At 50.7% G+C, this 19972-nt stretch overlaps 1 protein-coding gene across 1 annotated transcript in view; it reads right to left on the bottom strand.

Annotated features, from left to right (window-relative positions):
• The window catches only part of TGFBI (transforming growth factor beta induced), a 32477-nt gene extending 27720 nt beyond the window's left edge, over positions 1 to 4757 (bottom strand). Inside the window, exon 1 of the mRNA XM_065873529.1 lies at positions 4588 to 4757. Coding sequence (XP_065729601.1) covers positions 4588 to 4721 — 134 coding nt within the window. The 5' untranslated portion in view covers positions 4722 to 4757. The remainder of the gene's footprint in view (positions 1 to 4587) is intronic.
• Between the last annotated feature and the right edge of the window lie 15215 nt (positions 4758 to 19972).

Genomic DNA, 19972 nt, shown 5'->3' with positions numbered 1-19972 from the left:
CCCACCACGTGGGCCCTCCTGGGTCACCAGAATGTTCTAGATCTGGAAAAGATACAGTCATTTCGGTCTTGGTTCCAGGGGCTGGCTTGGGGGTTACATTCTGGCCCTCATGACCTAGATTTCCAGCATCCCCCTGAAAATATCCCCCCCCACCACCGATTTAAAAATTGTCAAAGTATATCTCATACAGTGATGTAATTTCATTTAAGCATTCTTCTTTGACACAGACATTTGGTAAGCGTAACTACAAACATCTTAAAAATTTTAGACCCCGTGTTGTAGATGGAGAATATCAGCTAAGTAAAAGAGGTGTGCTTGCTAAGAACAGCAGCTTAGAGAGGCCCCCCAGCCTTCCTCTGTACCTCTCCTCCACACTGAGCCCAAACATCCACAGGCTTTAACCTGGCCTCCCTGTGGGCATTGCTGGTCCCGTGGTCATGAGGTCCGGGCCCCAGCACCTCCCAGGCAGCTCCACACACAGACATCCTCTGCGTCCCTAGGCAGTTGCCTGGCTCCCAAACACGGCCTATCTGAAGCGTCCACCCTGGAAACTAGGGGGCATGGCCAGCTGCTGTCAGGACCCTGGAAGGAGATGCTCACTCACTGAACTCAGTCGTTTATTACTTAGGCCCCGGCTTGCATCCCACTCCCCACAGAAAGCCCTCTCCCAGTGCCCCAGGTGACACACTTCTGTCCACCTCTGACCGGTGATACACCCCTTGTTTGACGCTGGCTACCAAACAGAACCCAAAACTGATCAGGGCGTGTATGTCTTCTCTTCGATTACCCTCCAAAGAACCCTCAGGGCAGGTGTGCTGCCTTGTTCTTTCTTTCATGTTCTAGATGCGGCTGAGCACCAGATCAGGTGCAGAGGGGCTTGGAAAGACCTGCTCCCAGGAGCACCCAGCTCAGAAACATCCTGAGCAACCCTGTGCAAACACCCAGGTTCTGCTGAGAAGTCTGCTTTCCCAGAGACGTGGGCTTTTGTCTTTGCGTATTTTACCCAGTGTACCAAGTTCTGACCCAAACCATGCTCAGGCCATGTGGTGGCAGAACAGTTACTGGGAGCCCCTGGGGAAGGAGGCAGCTGTGGCTTTGTGGTGACAAGTGGGAGGTAGTCTTCCTGAGCCGGACGCAGGCAGTTCACCTGGCTGAATCACAAGCCAGAGAAAAGCAAAGCGGAGAGACGGGCTTTCACAAAACCTCTATGCCCAGAGAACCTCAGGTATCAGTTCTAAATATCATTTCCTCTGATACCTTACAAATATAATCAATTGTCATCATTTGAGATGCATGGTGTTTTTCGGGAAGACACTGATACCGCAGTGAGGGCAGCACCTGCCGTCCCCGTCACGTGGCTACAGGAACTTGGTCAATTCTCAAATACTCAGAGTCAGGTTATTGGGTGGGAAGGCACACTGACCCTTTACCTCTCTGCCCTGTCTCTTCTACCACCTGGATGTCACCTCTTGTCCAGTTCGTGGTTCAGCAGGCAAAGGTGAGTGGGCCAAGGAAGCCCAGTAAATATTAGTTAGTTACTGTTAAGAACCTGAGGGTGAGAGAAGCTGAGGCTAGAGAGGAAACCGCAGGCCAGCAGGGAGAACAGCCCTTATCCCCTTGCTCCTGGCTGGGTCTGACCAAATGCCCACAGCCTCCAGAGGATTTTTACAGAAGCCAACTTGCTTCTCAGTTTGCTGCTCGGCATTCATAGGTTACAGCAGTCCCAGATAACCCTGAGAGAGTCCCCGCTGGCCACACTCCAGCCATAGGTGCTGTTTATTGCTGTACAGTTTCAGAAGTTCTTCTATCTGACCAAGCAGGAAACAATTACTGTTGATGAATTCCCTGCAACTTTCCGTAGGCGTTTGGCAAAATCTTCAGTGTCTCTTGTGGATGTGGCTCCAACATTCCTCTGCGGAGTGAGTTTCCACTGCTGCTGCCCTTTGAGACAGGAGCGGAGGCTGGGGGTCTCTGTGACGCACTCCCTCTCACATCGGGGTGGGAGGGGTGGGCTGTGTACACAGGAAATTTATGCTGAAGTTTAATCAAAATGTGCACCCCATTTCTGGGCCTTCTACCTCAAGCACAACAGCTCTGCTGTTCAACTTGGATTTGAAAATCAACTGCTTCAGAAAATTCAGTCCAGTTTTGGTTGTTGATATTTGGAAGTGTGACTGCATTTTTACTTCTCTTTCAGTACTGTTTTTTTCCTTCCCTATAGCAACACAGATAACAGCCGGGAGTCAAGAGACCACATCATAGTCACTAGTTTCCCAACATATTTCTGTGTTTGGACTAAGTCACTCCACCTCACTAAGCCACAGTTTCTCCATCTGTAAAATGGGAACGCACACTACAGAGCTCACTGTGTTGTGGTAAAGATGAAAGCAAAAGTGGTGACGGTGATAAAGGGTGAGCAGGGCCTGCTTATTATTTCTTCCTTCACGTCTTGTGAAGCACACATACATTTCCTTTAAAAAAGAGCTTACCTCTCCCTTCCCACCAGATTTCACTTTAAAAGATGGAGGGAGTTTGAACAAGGTTATCCATTTTGCACAGGGTGCCACCCCCAAGGGCAAAGTCAGGCAGCCCTGTGAGGTTTTCAGGGACAGTTAGATCAGAGTAAACGCAACTGTGTCTGCAACTGTTTGTCACAGTTCACCTGCCTGTGTGTCCAGACTTTATTGGGGGAGGGTGCACACCAGGGACTGCTTAGACCATCCTGTCCATCACAGATCACTATAGGCCTTTCCAACTGTACTGCAAGCAGCTAATCAAGAGGATTAGCCTGCAGGGGTGGGGGGAGGGCGGGGAGGGAGGAAACTGATCTAATGTCTGAACTTTATAATAAAGAGCGATTGCATTTTAAAAAAGAAAAAGAAAACCTATTTTCCAGCTGGTCTGTGGCTTTCCTGGGCTTTGACAGGAAGGAGGCCTGCTGCAGAGGTGGCTCCTGCAGGAACCCTGTCAACACCATTGGGGAAGCTTCACTGCGGAGCGCACAGAGCCACCATTCCGGGTAACAGTGCTGCAGGGCATGCTATTGGGGCTTTCTCTTGCCTTAGTGCCTAAGAAGATACAGCAGGAACAGAAACCTCCCAGGAGGATTGCAACACCCAAACAGGACATGCTCCATTGGTAAGAAAGGCAGAGGGACAATGGTGAGCTGGGCAGAGACAATGACAATGCCAGGTGCTCACATTTTGACTTTATGCCTCGTCTCCCCCTCGTCTTTCTGCCCTGTCCCCTCACCCTTCTGTACCCGGCCTAAGTCAAAGGGGCATCTTTCACTTCCTGAAAGACCCCGGGACATCCCCTGTGCTCTCCTCTCTCTTTCAGGGCGCTGAGGCTGCAGCATAGCCTGGATGGCTTTCACTCTGCAGAGGGGTCAGACTCACTCCCATCAGTCCCCTCCCCACAGCCCTGGGCACCTGAAAGGCCAAGTAAGGCCACAAGGCCACACACAGGCAGAGGGTACAAGGATGACTGCTCCCAAGGAGGGGGCGCTTTGAAGGGCGGGGAGCCAAGGCTTTGTAAAGCCCTATGGAGACAACTCTGATCACTTCCAACGGTGAGTTTTGATCTGAGTACAGATCTGCCCAGTCACATGGTGGTCTGGGAACCACCTGGGAGCAAATGTCAGACCCAATGGTATTTGGGCTGTGACACGACTATCCACATACAGTTCTACCTAGTTGTGAAAAAGGGAGGCGGTGCACCCAGGTAGGCTGGAAGCTGCAGCAAAGCCTGGCTATGTGTGAAGCGGAAGGGCCTAGTTTGGGATGTAGAAACACTGCCCACCCCTGCCTGCGTCTGGGCCAGGGTCTTTACCAGGTCAGACCTTTGGCCTGGGTTGGCCCCCTAAAACCAACACATCTTCAGTGTCTCAAAGGAATATCTGCAATGATGATGTCCCAAATTTACAAACCCAGCCAGTGTTTTAAGACCGATTCCAATCCCAGCTCCAGTACATACTGAAGGTCCGTGGGGAAGTGGTGTGTCCCCTCCAGACTGTTTCCCCATCTGTACAATGTGTGCGAGGCTCAGCACACTCTCCTGCTTTTCATCTACCCAGGGGGCAGATGCCGCACTGCCCTTGCTGCGCCTGGAGAGCAGTGTCTGGGGCCAGGTCGCGGGTATAGGCCTGGACAGGTGAACAGGAGCCTGGGGGCCTTGGTTGCTGCCAGCTTGTGTGGCCCCAGCGACACATCTGAAGGTGCTGGACTGGAATCTGTGCCCTGCTTGGTGGGCTCCCTCTCTGCCCTGGCCACCTTCCCCACGGTGATTTGGGGCAGAGAGCTGCCAAGCGCTCTCCGCTGGGAGAAGCTCAAAGCCCGGGATCCCTCTCAGGCTCTTGGCCTGAGTTGGGGTGACGGGTCAGCTCTCCCATCCGCTTCCTCTACACAGTGCCTTCTGCGGACTTTCGTCCATCGTCCCCGCCTCCCTCCCTCCACCTCCTGCAGGGCTGGTCCCTCCGAGCGTCCCACACAGCCTGCTTTAGGCTCGGGCTTTGTCTCGGGCGCCCCCAGCCCGCTCCGACGGCCCCGACGCCCAGTCCCTCCGCCCCCCATGGGGGCGCCCTCTTACCCGTGCTGCCGACCCCGGAGGCGGCTGTGTTGCAGCACCAGCTGGTAGGGAGATTTGGCGGGGCTCGCTGGCGTGGCGGCGGGGCCTAGGGCCAGTGCCAGGGCGAGGGGCAGTAGCTGCCCGAGGAGCGCCATGGAGCGAGAGGCGTCGCGGAGAGGGCGGTCGAGCGGCGCGGGAGTGCGAGTGCCGTAGCCGCCGGCAGGTTAAGTAAGCTGAGCGCAGGGAGCCGCCCGAGGGGCGGGGAGCGGGCGGAGGGCGGGCTGCGGACGCCCCGCCCACTCCCCCTCCGCGGCCCAAGGTCGTTCACAACTAGCCCCTCTCTCCCGTGCTCCCCAGCGTCCACCAACGGGACTACGGGGTCTCACTCCTTCACTCCCTCCTCGAGGTCTGCAGGGTCCTGAGCCCGAACATGCCTCAGCGGTCTCAGGCCATACTGATTCCCACAATATTCTACCCATCACACTTGCCTCTGCATTCCACACGCACCCCTCTCCTCCCCCAGCTTGCTAACTTTAAGATGGATAGGGAGTAAATCTTTTGATTGACAGAAGACTATATATATATATATATATATATATATATATATATATATATATATATATACATATATATGTATATATGTGTATATATATATATATGTATATATGTATATATGTATATATATGGCAGGTTTTGTTAGACTCCAAGCTACTCTTGGAAACCGTGGAGAAGGGTGGGGTCCGCCACCTTGGTACACGCTCATTGTCTTTTTTTTTTTTACATATTTATTAGAGTATAATTGCTTTACAATGGTGTGTTAGTTTCTGCTTTATAGCAAAGTGAATCAGTTATACATATACATATGTTCTCATATCTCTTCCCTCTTGCGTCTACCTCCCTCCCACCCTCCCTATCCCACCCCTCCAGGCGGTCACAAAGCACCGAGCTGATCTCCCTGTGCTATGCGGCTGCTTCCCACTAGCTATCTACCTTATATTTGGTAGTGTATATATGTCCATGCCTCTCTCTCGCTTTGTCACAGCTTACCCTTCCCCTCCCCATATCCTCAAGTCCATTCTCTAGTAGGTCTGCGTCTTTATTCCTGTCTTACCCCTTGGTTCTTCATGACATTTTTTTTTCTTAAATTCCATATATATGTGTTAGCATACGGTATTTGTCTTTCTCTTTCTGACTTACTTCACTCTGTATGACAGACTCTAGGTCTATCCACCTCATTACAAATAGCTCAATTTCCTTTCTTTTTATGACTGAGTAATATTCCATTGTATATGTGTGCCACATCTTCTTTATCCATTCATCTGATGATGGACACTTAGGTTGTTTCCATCTCCGGGCTATTGTAAATAGAGCTGCAATGAACATTTTGGTACATGACACTTTTTGAATTATGGTTTTCTCAGGGTATATGCCCAGTACTGGGATTGCTGGGTGATATGGTAGTTCTATTTGTAATTTTTTAAGGAACCTCCATACTGTTCTCCATAGTGGCTGTACCAATTCACATTCCCACCAGCAGTGCAAGAGTGTTCCCTTTTCTCCACACCCTCTCCAGCATTTATTGTTTGTAGATTTTCTGATGATGGCCATTCTGACTGGTGTGAGATGATATCTCATTGTAGTTTTGATTTGCATTTCTCTACTGATTAATGATGTTGAGCATCCTTTCATGTGTTTGTTGGCAGGCTGTATATCTTCTTTGGAGAAATGTCTCTGTTCATAAACATCTGTATAGCACTAAGTGTGAGAAAGATGCTGCAAAAAGATAGCAAAGACAAGATTTTTGCCCTGGAGGAGCTCAGAGCAAGTAAACAAATAGTCACCTGGCAGGAAGATAAGTATTCACTCAAGCACCTATTAATCGCCCACCAATTACCTGCCAATTACCTGGCGCTGCTAGCCTGGGGAGACAAAGATGGATGCGTGAGTGAGATCCAGGCTCTTTCTGAATAAGTTCACAGGCCGGAGACCCGCGGGCCAGAAAACAAGCTGCTATGGGGAGGAGCAGCTGGGGCCTTGCGAGCCTCGAGGAAGCACCGGCCTGACAGGAGGTGGCACCTGCTCTAGGCTGGAAGGGTGAGAAGGAGTTAGCCAGGCAAAGTGAGGGCGTTCTGGGCCCTCAAAGTGTCCGGCTGGCTGAAGCACGGGGAGGCAGAGTCAAGGAGAGAGAGAAGGGAAGGCATGTCACAGGACCCAGACCCAAGCTAAGAGTCCTGCAGATGACGGAGAAGCAGGCCAGGGGCAGGAGCAGGCTAGGAGAGGATAACATAAAAATAAGCAAGACTGGAGGCAGGAAGGTCAGCTGACCAGGAGGGGACCAAGAGCTTGCTCCGTGGAAGTGGAGGTGGGCGTGAAGAAGGGTGGCACACCAGGGGGTGTCTAGGAGGTAACAGACTCGGCAGAACATGGAGGCTGTACCCAGAGAGTGGCGGGGGGGCGGGGAGGAGCCAGGGATATCTAAGGTGCTATTGGCAGGGGCATGGAGGGAGGTGCAGATTTGCCGCAAGAGGGTCAGTGGTTTTGGACATACTGACTTTAAGGGCTTGCGACTCATCCAGCTGTCTTGTGGGCAGTTGTATGTAAAGATCTGGGGCTCCATCGAGGATCCTGGGATGGAGATCCAAACATGGGAGTCCGCCTTAGCTGCAGGCAGCTGAAGGCATGGGAGCAGATGGATTCTCTGGTTGGGCGTGTGGAGCAAGAGGTGGGTGATGATAGACGATGGAGAGGAGGCATGGCAGAGAGCAGCCAGCAAGGAGGTGAAGCAGTGCTGACAGAGAGCAGGAGGCAATGGGCAGCCCCAGAAGGACGGGGGCTGTGAGCAGCGAGTACCGCCGCACACAGATCTGAAGCTTATCTGCTTTGTGGGAAACAGACAGGCGCTGGGGACTTGGCTATGGGAGCAGGAGGGTGCAGCCAGATGATGGTGGTTTGATGAAGTGATGGCACCATAGAGAGTGTGGACGATTCTTCCAAGAAGATTATCTGAGAAAGGAAGGGGAGAGTCAGTGTGGAAGACAGGGGACACAGTCTACAGAGGCCTGGACATGCTAGGACATTGCTGGAAAGGAGGGAGGGAGGAGGGGATCATCAGAGTGAGGGGAAGGGAAGCAAGAAGAGGCTGGAGCAGAGCAGTTTGGGGCTGGAGGAGGGGCAGAGCGCAGAGGGAGGAAAAGCCATTGAGGGCCTGAGCTGGGAGTGTGGCGGAGGGAGAGGAGAGGGCGGTTCAGGTTTCAGGGAGATTTCAGGGGTAGCATGGACTAGACTGGGAAACCTGAGGGCATGGAGGGGAGCGGGGTGGGGAGTCAGGGACAACCTCAGGGTCTCTAGCTGGGACGATCAGATGCAGGACGGGCACGATGGGCACACTGTGCTGGTGAAGGTGCACATCGGGTTGCCCGTGGGGAGGGAGGCACGACTCCAGGTGCGTTCGTATCATGCCTGACAAGACAGCCACGTTTCGGGGTGGAGATGTGCAGGAGGGAGCTGCCTTTGAAGGTCTGAAGTTCAGGGGAGGTGTGAGCACTGAAGATGCAGATTGGAGTCATCACACCAGCAGGTGGTGGCTAAAGCCCTGTACTTGGGCAGTCTCCCTCTGGCGCGTGTGTTGGAGAACAGGAGGAGGAGATGGCAGGCCCTGGGGAGCACCCATCTGGAGGGATTGAGGGGAAACAGAGCAGGAACCCTGACAGAACCGAGGCCCAGGGAGACCCTGAGAGGCCACAGGAGAGGAGGATTTCAGAGAGCCACCATCACTACCAGGTGGGGCAGAGGATCCAAGCTGAACCCTATCACTGTGCGGCTCCTAGACTGCGGCTGGCTCTCAGGAAACCAAAGACCACAAGACTACGGAATGTCTTCTGGAACATTCTAATCCCAGCTTGTACCTTCCTCACTGAAGACTAGGGGATGTTCTGAGGTGGTTTTGACCTTGGGGAGAGCCAGGTCCCTCCCTGATCCCCTTGCTCATTCCTCTCCTCCCATCTCCCCTGGAGGGAGGGTTGGGACAGTCCCTCCCCTGGCTAGCTGTGGGGCGCTGCTTCCCGGGCTGGGACTTCTGCCACTTTGGGGGAGATGATCCCTTTGCCTGTCTCTGTTCAGATGGGGCTCATTCTGCTGGCTGGTGAGGACTGTCAAACACATACTTCAGTCTGGAATGAGTGGACTTTCCTGGAAACAACTTTCTGAGGGAGGAGGATGCCTCTCCAGTGGCTTAAAGTTCAGCATTCAGGCGCCTGGGATTTAGCTCCACTTTATCTATGAGTCCTTTTTCCTCACTGTAGGGTTTATCATTTTCTTTTTTTTCTGGAGCCTCAAGAAGAAAAGCCAGGGGATAGGAAGAACTGTTTTGATGATTTCCACATCAAAAATCTTATCTGCTGGCTTTGTTCTCAGACAGTGCTCGTGCAAAGAAAGAGGTGTCTTTGACAATGACTACTCGGTGAGTCAAAGTGGACAGCTGCTAAGATCATGAGCTGGAAAGCTGGGCTGAGGTCTAAGAACATAGCAGCCTCCATGGATTGTCTAGTCTAAGCTGCTGTAAAATAACTCCTTTATAAAATCAAGGTGGTCCCGACCAGAGGGGTAGGGTAAGGAATGAAAGGAAGTTTCTGGGAAGGATACATGCTGAGAAGTGAGGAAGTAGCCTTTGGCAACTTTGCTTGATGGTTTAGGTTTAAAGCTTGGGTGCCCAAGCCAGGATCCATCAGGTAGATTGCCAGCCTTGCTGGAGTGATGGCATTGGTAAAACAAAGCTGCTGAGTGCAGGCTCTGAAGGCAGGGGACCTGGGTTCAAATCCCAGTCCTACTACTTACAAGCTGTGTGGTCTTGGGCAAGTTGTTCAACCCCTCTGAGCCTCAGTTGCTACTTTTCCCATAGAGTTGATAACAAAACCTACCTCACAGGACTCTAGGGTAGATTACATGATATAATTCATGTAAAGTGGCCAACAGATACGAGTCACCTCTCCCAGTGATTGCACTATGTAATAGAGATCACTGAAAAGATATGATAGGTTAGCACGTACAGAAGCGTAATCATCTGAAGATAATCATTTAATTGATTGAAAACAAAACATTTTTCTGTTTCAACAGGACTGCTTGGCATAGGACACTGGGAAGTGCTCCAAGAGATTCAAGCTTGGGCTTGATGTCTCCCCTGGGGGTGAAGTATTAGGATGCATCACAGTTTTAGGGAAGATGCCCCGTGTGTGTAAGAGCCTGGGAGCTGTGCCTTCCCCAGCCCAGCTCTCCCTCTAGCAAGATTTATAGGCTCCAGGACAAGTCAGGCAATCTCGTCGAAAAACTTCCCTGATCTGTAAAACTAACATTCGATGACTTGAGTTTTTCCATGAGCTCAGGAAGGAGATTACAGTAATATTTCATTTACTGTTTAGATGTAAAAAAAATTCCAACTCTGTGTCCCACCACTCGCCTCCCTCCAAAACCAGAAAATGCAGAGCCCTGTGAATGTAAACACGTTCTTCCACCACAGATTGCTGCTTTGTGGGAGGGGTGCTTTTCCACGGGAGAAGATGTTGCCGGGGAAAGGAACAGGGGTCCTCCATCCCAGATATCCTGCCACCAACTGGGGCTGGCCCCGCTCACTTTTATTTGGGAAAGATTTCCCTTTTCTTTCCATGTTAGACCAACTAAAGAGAAAGAGAGGCTTGTTTGGAACAATAATTACTAGACTTTTTCAGACACTTTATAAAAGTGACCACTTTCTTATTTTGTGGCTCTTACGAGATCACCAAAAACAGTTTAGTTTTTGAAAATAACCCTGTTGTGCTTGACAACAGGGCTTCAACATCAAGATGAGTGAGTAGTTCCAACAAGCTCTCCACAAAGGAAACACAGAAAGAAACTGGTTCTGGGTCTGTCGGCAGGAGACGTGGCATTTGCCGCTTGACCAACTTCCCACCTCCCTTTTGCCATCCTCCCTGGGTGGTATTCTGGGCGATGTCAGGCATCAGTGAAGATACATGACACGGTCAAAATAATTCCCAGAGGACGCTTGGGCTTTCTAACCTGCCACCGTGTAGTGAATGAGAGAGCTCTTACAATTCAGTTCCCTACTACACTCGCCGGGGAAAAAGAAGGGTGGGTTTTGGCATGAGATATCCAATTTTTAAGAGTACTTGAATCAAATTTGGGAGAAATTTTCCATTCCTTGTACAATACACAGCACTTAGAATGAAACTTTTTGAGAAACACAGCCATCGACCAAAAAAAAAAAAAAAAACCACCTGAAAATTTGTACCAAGGACCACATTGGCAATCTTTGCTCTCATGGAAGCCCAGCTCACACTGTGAATGACAGTCAAGATGCCTGGGTGACTGGCAGGTGACTTTTTCTCTAGGTCCAGCTGTTGGATATTTGGTGGCTTCCACTCACTGAACTGGGAAAGGAAATTGTGTTCAGTCCAAGTCATCTTCAATTCGTCTCCCCTTTCAAAGCCCGCAAAGGGGGCGTGGGTGGTCTACAGGTTTGTAACAGCAAGAACTTAAAATAAACCTGTAGTTTCAGGCTGTACAATCGATGGAGACAGAACAGCTGTCACAGCCCTAAAATGGCATTAGGTACCCAGTGTTTACCTTCCTAAATGACTTGTATTTTCACAATTTCTCTGAACACTGGCTTTCTTAATCAGGGCTTGCCAAATGCTACTTGTTGGCTAGAACCCAACTTTATTTTCCAGGGAAACTGATTTTTCACAAGAGAGTTGCACTGATTTGGCTCAGATAAAATATCTTACAAGAGAAGAATCCAGAGGCACTTTTGAGGTTGCTTCAATTGCCTGACCTCAAATACTCCTATGGAGTGATGCCCACTGTAGGGAACTTACCAGACGATTGTTGGCCTGAGAAGCAAAGCTTACTCATGCCTTTCCTCTGCTCCCGTCAAGTTTTCCTGCATGGAGGGCAAACGCCTCAGAGAAACAACGCCTTCCCAAGTCCACTAATCCTCATACCACCTCTGTCCAGCTCCTCTCCATTTCTGTATTCTTGCATGGAACCGCCCAAGGCTGGAAAGCCTGCTTCCAGTTTTGCCTCTCTCCCTGCCCCTCACCCCCCCCACATGCGATTGGTCACCAAGACCCTACAAGTGTTCTTTCTAAATTGCTCCTAGATGTTTGTTTCCCCATCGACCACTCAAATACCCCAGATCCCCAAGGCCTCACCTCTCACCACCAGCAGCCCACACCCCTCCTCTGACCCGCAGCCATCCATCTATCCCACCACTGCCGGTCTTATCTTCCCCAAACACCACTTTCACCAAAGCACTGCTTTCCTAGGACACTACCAATGGCTTTTATTGTTTATGAGAGAAAATCCAGACTTCTCTGCCTATTTTCTTCTTCTTCTTTTTTTTAAATGAACATCTTTTTTCGCCACTGATTTAAAAAGAAATACATGCACACTGAACAAAGCTTGGAACACACTGAAAAGGCTACATTAGAGCATAAAAGTTATCCACCCTACACCAAATTTGGTTCCTACACCAAAACACTTCCAAGGTGTTGCCCTCCCTCTGTTGCTCCTGGCTTCTAAGTCCTTCGTAGAATTCCTCTTTGTCATCCATCTCGCCTGCTCTCCCATGTGCCCCAGGGTCAGCTCTGGCTCCTGCAGGGTACGTGCTTCCTCTACCCTCCCCACACACAGTTCACACAGCCCACTTCCGCTTCTTCTGTGCAGAGCCCTGGGCTACCTCTTTGCTTCCACTTACCTGTATAATACTCTCCCTTTAAACCCAGCTTTGTTACTGAGAAGCTGTGTGTCCTCAGGCAAATTCCTTAACCTTTCTGGGCTACTGTTCTTTCAGCTGGTCTCCCTTCCATGACCTTCCCACTTCATGGAGATTCTCCTTTGCCATGTCCACCAGCTCTAGCCTTTAGCCCTTGGGTCTGCCATCACAGTTGGCCCATGTATTTATACCTGTGCTTCTTTTATAACCTCATCATAACTCAGCAAGGAACCCAGTTAACATTTACAGATTCATTGACTGTGTTTTGAAAGGTCTAGCCTAAATCCCTGCTGGTGCAATTCACACCTCTTCCAGTGGATTCTAGACAGAGACTGGCACTGCTTTAGGTGGGTGCTCCACCCTACACCCTGGGCTAGACTGACTTGTGCGGTCTTCCGGGTCAGGCAGAGACTCTGATGGGCATTAAGGAACATTGGTCCTGGCTCGTCTCCCCACCTTCCCTAACCGGGTGTTCAGTTCCCTAGCAGGAAGGCGTCAGTGTCTCTGGGGCCGGTGTTCCCCAATTCACGGAAGGTTCCCCCATGTTAGCTGAAAAGAAAGGCTCCACTTCCTCAGCTGCAGAGCTGTGCCAGCATCAGAGAGCAGAAAGGGGAAGCTGCTGGCTCTGTAGCAGCCATTCTAAGAGCCACATTAAAAGTGCTCAAGACAGCTTCCCTGGTGGCGCAGTGGTTAAGAATCCACCTGCCAATTCAGGGGACACGGGTTTTGAGCCCTGGTCTGGGAAGATCTCACATGCCGTGGAGCAACTAAGCCCGTGTGCCACAACTACTGAGCCTGCGCTCTAGAGCCTGTGAACCACAACTACTGAGCCCGCGTGCCACAACTACTGAAGCCCGCACACCTAGAGCCTGTGCTCCGCAACAAGAGAAGCCACCTCAATGAGAAGCCCGCACACCACAACGAAGAGTAGCCCCTGCTCTCTGCAACTAGAGAAAGCCCGCGCGCAGCAACGAAGACCCAACGCAGCCAAATATAAATACATTTATTAAAAAAAAAAAAAGTGCCCAAGAAATTGCTTCTAACCTGACACCACCCTGCCTCCACCAAAAAGCTCTGGACATTCGAATCCAGGGTATAGAAGGCAATCTGCGTAGGCTGGGGAGCTTGTGAGATGAGAGCCACAAAATTTAGCCTGTTGGTTTTAACACTGTGGAACAAACTCATTCTCCTTTACCCTGGAACGAGAGGGCAAAATTAAACCCATGCGCGTGCCCCATGATACCCACCCCAACTTCTCTGCACCCTCCACTCCCCCTTACCCAGCAGGCAGGCCCAAGGGCACACCTGTCAGCATCAGCTAGTGCAACACCCCTTCCCCAGCCTCTTCCTGCATCTTCCTCCTCATTCTTTCCTTCAGAGGCCTCCTGATGTTTTACTGGACGTGAATGGGGTAAATGCTGCGATAAGAGGAGGCGCTTAAAGGGACTTGGATGGCTGCTTCTAAGGACAGCCAAAGCAGGGAGGTCTCTGCCTCTGAGGTTCCCCCAGGTGAGGCTGTGTCTAGGAAAGGCTGTGAGCCTGAGAGGGATGCAGGGAAGCAATCAGGGAGGAGAGCGGATGTGTGCCTGCACGCGCACACACACAGTCAGAGCCTAGTAAAGGAGAGCTATAGCTTACCAACGGGCAGGTGCTATTCTAAGTACTTTGCATGCATTAAGTCATTCCATCCTTAAAGTCATCCTGTGGGTTGGGTATTGTTTTTTTTCCTGTTTTACAGATGAGGAAGGAAAGGCCAGGAGAGGTGAAGCAACCTGCCAGAGTAGTGAGGAAGCCAGAAAGCCAGGGTTTGAATGCAAACAGCCCAGCTCCCAGCGCCTGCCCTACCTGTATCACTGCTCTACGCCCCTCTCCAGGTAGTGTAGCTGCACATTTTTGGAGAGCCCTGGAACTTTCTCTCCCTCGCACAGCAAGGGAGAGCAAAGCCCTGCAAGTCCCCAGGAGCCACTCTGGAGAATGAGGCAGGCTTGGTGAGGAAAGCAGCCGGCACAGTCACTGCCCCCCTACCCTAGACAGGCAGGGGAACTGAGCTGTTGGAACCGCAATTTATCTTCACCAGGAAATCAGTATTCCTTGAACGGATCAGCTAGACTTATTTAGCAATCCTTAACAACCTTGCCGTGGCCACTTCCAGCCTGCAAATAGAGTGCTCTGTATCTACTGCTCAGTGAATCCGTGGGGGCCAGTACCTCCCAGGCACAAGGGTCCGGGGTCGGACGATGAGCCCAGGGCCACTGATGCTCCGGCAGCCCCGACTTTCGGCTCCTTCAAATCATCCAGTTGCAGGATCCCCCTCTGATGAAGTCTCTAGAATTTGAGTTAAACAAATAAAATTGCTCCTCAGCTAGCCTGGGCAAGAGGGGAATTGTTTCCTTGAACGTGTGGGAAGCACAGCCCTGTCTTTTCCCTGGGGTTTGGGTAGATAGCCGAAGGAATCTGCATCACTGACCCTGGGCTCCCTGCGGCCTGGGACCTCCTAAAGGGAACGTCCCCCGAGCCACACCCCATTCAGGTCTCCTCTGGGCTCCAGGGGCCAATTTACGGTCGCAGCTCACGTGGGATTCTTCAACATACTGCAGCAGGAGCTGGCAAGGCACCACCATTCCTCCTTAACTATCTAGGAGCCTCTCACAGCCTTCTGTGCTTCCACAGTGACCTCTGTCTGACTCTGGTTGGCAAGATGGGTCACTTTCTTTCCTAATGTATTTCACGTTGGTGATGGACTAATCTATACCTGGTGGTCATTGTTTCTCTGAAAGCACCATGAAAGGATGTAAAATAAGTGAAAGGTAATTTTTTCCTGGTAATTGGCACGACCCCACCTGCGACAACACCTTGGCAAGGAGCATTTAAAAAAACTTTCCTTTTATTCCTTTTTAAATTACTGATCAAATATTAAGTATCTGTGCCCAAGATTTCTTCAAACGAATGGCATGGACACTTTTTATTTATTTATTTATTTATGCAGTACGCGGACCTCTCACTGTTGTGGCCTCTCCCGTTGCGGAGCACAGGCTCCGGACGCGCAGGCTCAGTGGCCATGGCTCACAGGCCCAGCCGCTCCGCGGCACGTGGGATCTTCCTGGACCGGGGCACGAACCCGTGTCCCCTGCATCGGCAGGCGGATTCCCAACCACTGCGCCACCAGGGAAGCCCGGCATGGGCACTTTAATTAACATTTAATACAACAAAACCCCAGGACGATGAAAGAATTAAAATGACCCCCAGTGTCTGTAGAAAAGATTTGCCTACATTAACTGGCACATTTCTGAAGTTACAGTTGAATGAGAGTTTGAGTTAGTCCTGCTGGTCTACATCATTTACAAAAATGCTGCCAACAACGTATGGACAACCAAATTGCTCTGCTCCAGAGACTGGTTCTGGACGGATTCTAATACAAACACTCCTTAAGCTCATGCTATAAGCCCAGCGTGGATGAGTCAGGCATTCTCTAAACACGAGGCACTGAGTCTGGTTGGGGAGCCAGGCGCACATACGATGAAATAAGTGCCGAATACATGGCTTGATATGAAAGGAACTCCAAAGGGAAGTACCCAACAACTCGGTTGCTGCCGCGGGTGGTGTCGGGGCGGGTAACGGGGAAGAAGAGGGAGGATGGGGGGTGTAGCAGAGGGTGGGAGGGGTGACGGGGGACCGGGATTCTTCCCAGAAAAGGTGATTCATCATCTGGTTGAAACAGAGGCCAAGTCAGCAAGGTAGACTGCAACTCATCAAACCAGAAACCGGAGACAGGGTTAGTACCAGAGACATACTTGCTGGTCTGCGTTTCTGGTTCTCGTTAGGGCTTTACAGTTCCCGAGACAAAAGAGCCTGAAAGAATTGCTTTTCTGTGCGTCCACTCTTAATGGCCAAGGAAAACGCCATCTTCCCAAGATCATCCAGGGATTTTTTCCTCCATTGTTTAGAAATCTACTAAATATCCTAAGGCTTAATTTTTGGTTCCTCTCAAAAACAGACCCGGGTCTTCTATGTGAGCACTTTCCACTCCAAAAGCAACAGGCACTGAAGCAGGCCCCTACGCCTTTTGGGCTCTATTTCATCTTCAGGGCACCATCAGCAACTAATGGCATGTCGTGCTGCTGGCGTGCAAACACGTTCAGGCTCCTTCCAAGCCTTCTACTTGCTTACGTTTTAAAGGGGGCGGGGTAGGCCAAGAAGTGTACGTCTCTGTGTGTGTCTGTATGATGTGCATGCAAACAGCGGACTGTGTGGGTCCAGATCCACGAAGTGCAAGTCCTATGGGGCCCTTGAGGCAGATGGGGCCGAGTTGTGCTGAGTCGGGGAGGGGTATGAGGCTCACGGCAGAGCTTATAAAGGCTTGGCTTGGTGGTTAAAGTCCAACACAATACGCAACTTCAAAAACATATTTAGATACAAAGTTCATCCAAGACCCCATAAAAAGGCCTTGGTCTGTTTTCAAAGAGTATTGTGACAGTCATGGCCTCTTTTTTAACTTTGGTTCCTATGATTTACACCGGGGACCTGAGCTGATCATTCCAAACCAGTAAATTAACAAATGGAGGAGCAGAAAGGAAGACTGCAGGGTCATAACTGTTTCCAGATGTGGGGTCTGGTACAGTGTCACCCTGGTGACAGTAACCGATGAAAGTCCTTCCTCTCCAGCTAACAGCAGGCGGCTAATGGTCCCGGCAAAATGGCCTCCTCTCTGTGTTTTCATTTCAGGGGACTTGCTCGGCTGGAAGCACGGCCCTTGCTGACTGTTTAGTGGGCACAGGCCATGGAACTGATTCCAGTCAAACACAAGAACCTCAGTGCAAGGCGTCTCCTGAAAGAATCGTATCCTTATAACGGTAGCCCTAAATGATGGAGAAAGATGGGGGCTGAATTGGGGGCAAACATCACATCACCAGGGAAATGGTACATGTGTAGTCATTAGCCCAGGACCCTGTCCTTACCATTGATGAAATGTCTCCTCTACAGTTCCCGAGAGGAGAGGTGAGAAGGCAGGCTTGCTTCTGACTTCAGGGCACTTACAACCTGAGGCAGGGCACACACCCATGAAACAAAGCCAGGAGTGAATGGGGCCAGATGAGATTTGTCAGGAAAGACATCCTATAGAACATGCCCATGAAAGGACTCATAAAGGACAGCTGGGCCTGCTTTCAGTAGCAAAAAGAGGTGCTCTTAGGAAATGGCAGGTTCTGGCATAGACCAAGTGGCCAGTGTCCGCACATGGGGAATTTCACCATGGACCTCTGACCATGGTCAAGGTATCAGTCAGGTTCCAAGAGGTCCAAGGCCGTGAGGCCAGGCCAACAGAGCCCAGGCTTCTCACATTCTGCTTCCGTCCTCCTCCGCCTTTTGGGAAAGCCTCCTTCTTCTGTTGATTTTTATTTGCCAACCCGCTCATCCAACCACAGGGAAAATCAGCTCTGAAGCATATAAACTGATTTGACATACATGTGGCCTTGTCCCGCAGACAGATAGGGAGTAAGCTGCTTGTGCGGTCATTGACCAGCTTGGAGCCAAGCATAAGAATGAATTTCACTGCTTTCTAGACCACAAGCAGCACTTAGTTGTGGATTTCCAGGAAAATACCATGCCGAAAGATCACAGACAATTCCCGCTTTCGTGCCTCAAAAGATATATCTGATCTCAGTCGGTTTTGTCAGGGACCAGAGCTTGTTCCCGAGTCATCTGCAGGAGTAAACTGTGTACACTTGAACAGGAAGCCCCGAAGCGTGTGAGGGAGAAGGGGGAGAGTGTGGCTTGCCAGGGCCACCGTGGGGTAGCAAGCAAGGCTGAATCTGTCTGCTGGTGATGGGACCTGATGGGCCAGTGATAGAGCCAGAGAGTAAATGAATGATCCTACACTCCCGTCCCTGCTGCTGTCTCTCTGCCCTTCTCTGGTCTCGACATGAAAGGCAGGCTGACACAAGCCACACATTTCATCCATCCCCCAGGCCCCTGGCCTCAGCCCCAGGGCCACTGGGGTGCACACCCCTGGGAGATGAAATGCTCCTCCATAATCCCAATTTTGGAATATTGCATGAAAAGATATTTCAGAGCATGGCTTCCCAGGGATTCATGCCTTAGGGGCCAGCAGATGGGGTTCTGTTAGCCCTTTCCCTGGCTAGGCTGGGTTCCATGCACTGCTGTCCAGAGCCAGGGAGGTATGAGAAGAGCTCCAGTGAAGCTCTAGGAGGCCTCCTTTTCTAGCAAGTTCAATGCCCAGTGAGCATTTATTAAAGTGTCAGTAGTGGGTTTTGCATAGTGGAGCAAATATGGGGATAAACATAAAAGATGTAGAAGATCCTTTGTGTTTTCCAGAGCATACCACCATCTGGGAGGGCCAACAAAAGGAAAGAAAAACACTGGGAAGCCTTCATCTCCATGGCCAAATTGCCTAAGTCTTTTCTGTTCTCAGAGCCAAGTATGCTCTTTCTTACCTCCAGGCCCTTGAACCCACCGGTCAGAGGCAAGCCTGCTGCTTGACTTCCAGTTGCCCATTTGATTTTAGTTTAGACAATGCTTCCTCCTGGAAGCCTTCCCTTCCTTCATGCCCTTTCACTGGGCTTGCATTGGCCTCTTTTCTTTTCTTTTTTTTTTTTTTTTTTTTTACTACTGTGGCATCTGTCAGTGTTGTAACTGTCTGGTGACATCTAGACCGCAAGTTTGGAAAGGGCGGGGGAAATGCCTGCCTCATTCACTACCCTATTCCCGGCATTCATTCATTGATGCATCAACTCATTTATGCCATACCTAGAGTGAGCCAGTGAAATGATCGGAGAAGAGAAAAGTCGTGTGTCATGAGGCTTCATTACTCAGGGAAGGCCAGTTGGAGGAGGTGCATTGGAAGGTCTTCCTCAAGAAAGGTGGAGAAGGGAAGACAAGAGAGCCACAGAACCTCACTGCATCACACTCCACCCTCCATGAGAGGTCTGGGCTTCCATGGGAATAAAATCTGGGACCCATTAATAAGGGGGAAGGGCATTCACATTCAAGGAGCTCATCCACATGCCAAGACGGTTCCGTTATTAACATCTGCCAGTCACCAGAGCTGGCTGCAGGCCAGGCTACTTCTGGGGCTCCCTTGTTTGATCTTTCAACAACCCTGCTGAGTGGAGCTGGTTGGCCCCGTTTTTACAGGGGAGGCGCTGAACCTCAGAAGGGGTGGGATTGGTCCAAGACCGCATAATCACGGAGCCAAATTTTAAACTTGATATATAACTTTTTTCTATCATACCTTTAAGTAACTACCAAAGATGCAGAATGCTGTATTTTGAGTACGTGCGGGACAGTGGGAGCGAGGAGGCCGCATGGGTGCATGGGTATGGAGGAGGGGTCGCTCAGGCAGGTCTGCTGTAGAAGAGCGCACGCCTGGAAGCTGAGAAAACTGATTCTGCTAAAAACTCGTTTGTCCACACACCCCCTGCAGGGCTTCCTAGAGCCCCAGGGGTATGTGTGTTTCAGTTTAAAGTCTCCATTTGCCCTTGAAGGTCAGTGAGCACTAGTGAACAAGGCTGCCCTCCCTCAGCAGGGGCCCAGCATCCCAGAGCAAACCAGATGAAAGAGGCCAAAGGTTTTCTCACTTTTTCCTCGCAGAAGGGTTAAGTTGCAGGCAGGTGCTCTGCTGGCGTG

The sequence above is a fragment of the Phocoena phocoena genome, chromosome 3 (genome assembly GCF_963924675.1).
Source record: "Phocoena phocoena chromosome 3, mPhoPho1.1, whole genome shotgun sequence".
Classification (NCBI taxonomy): Eukaryota; Metazoa; Chordata; class Mammalia; order Artiodactyla; family Phocoenidae; genus Phocoena; species Phocoena phocoena.
This window is presented reverse-complemented; position numbering and strand designations above follow the sequence as displayed.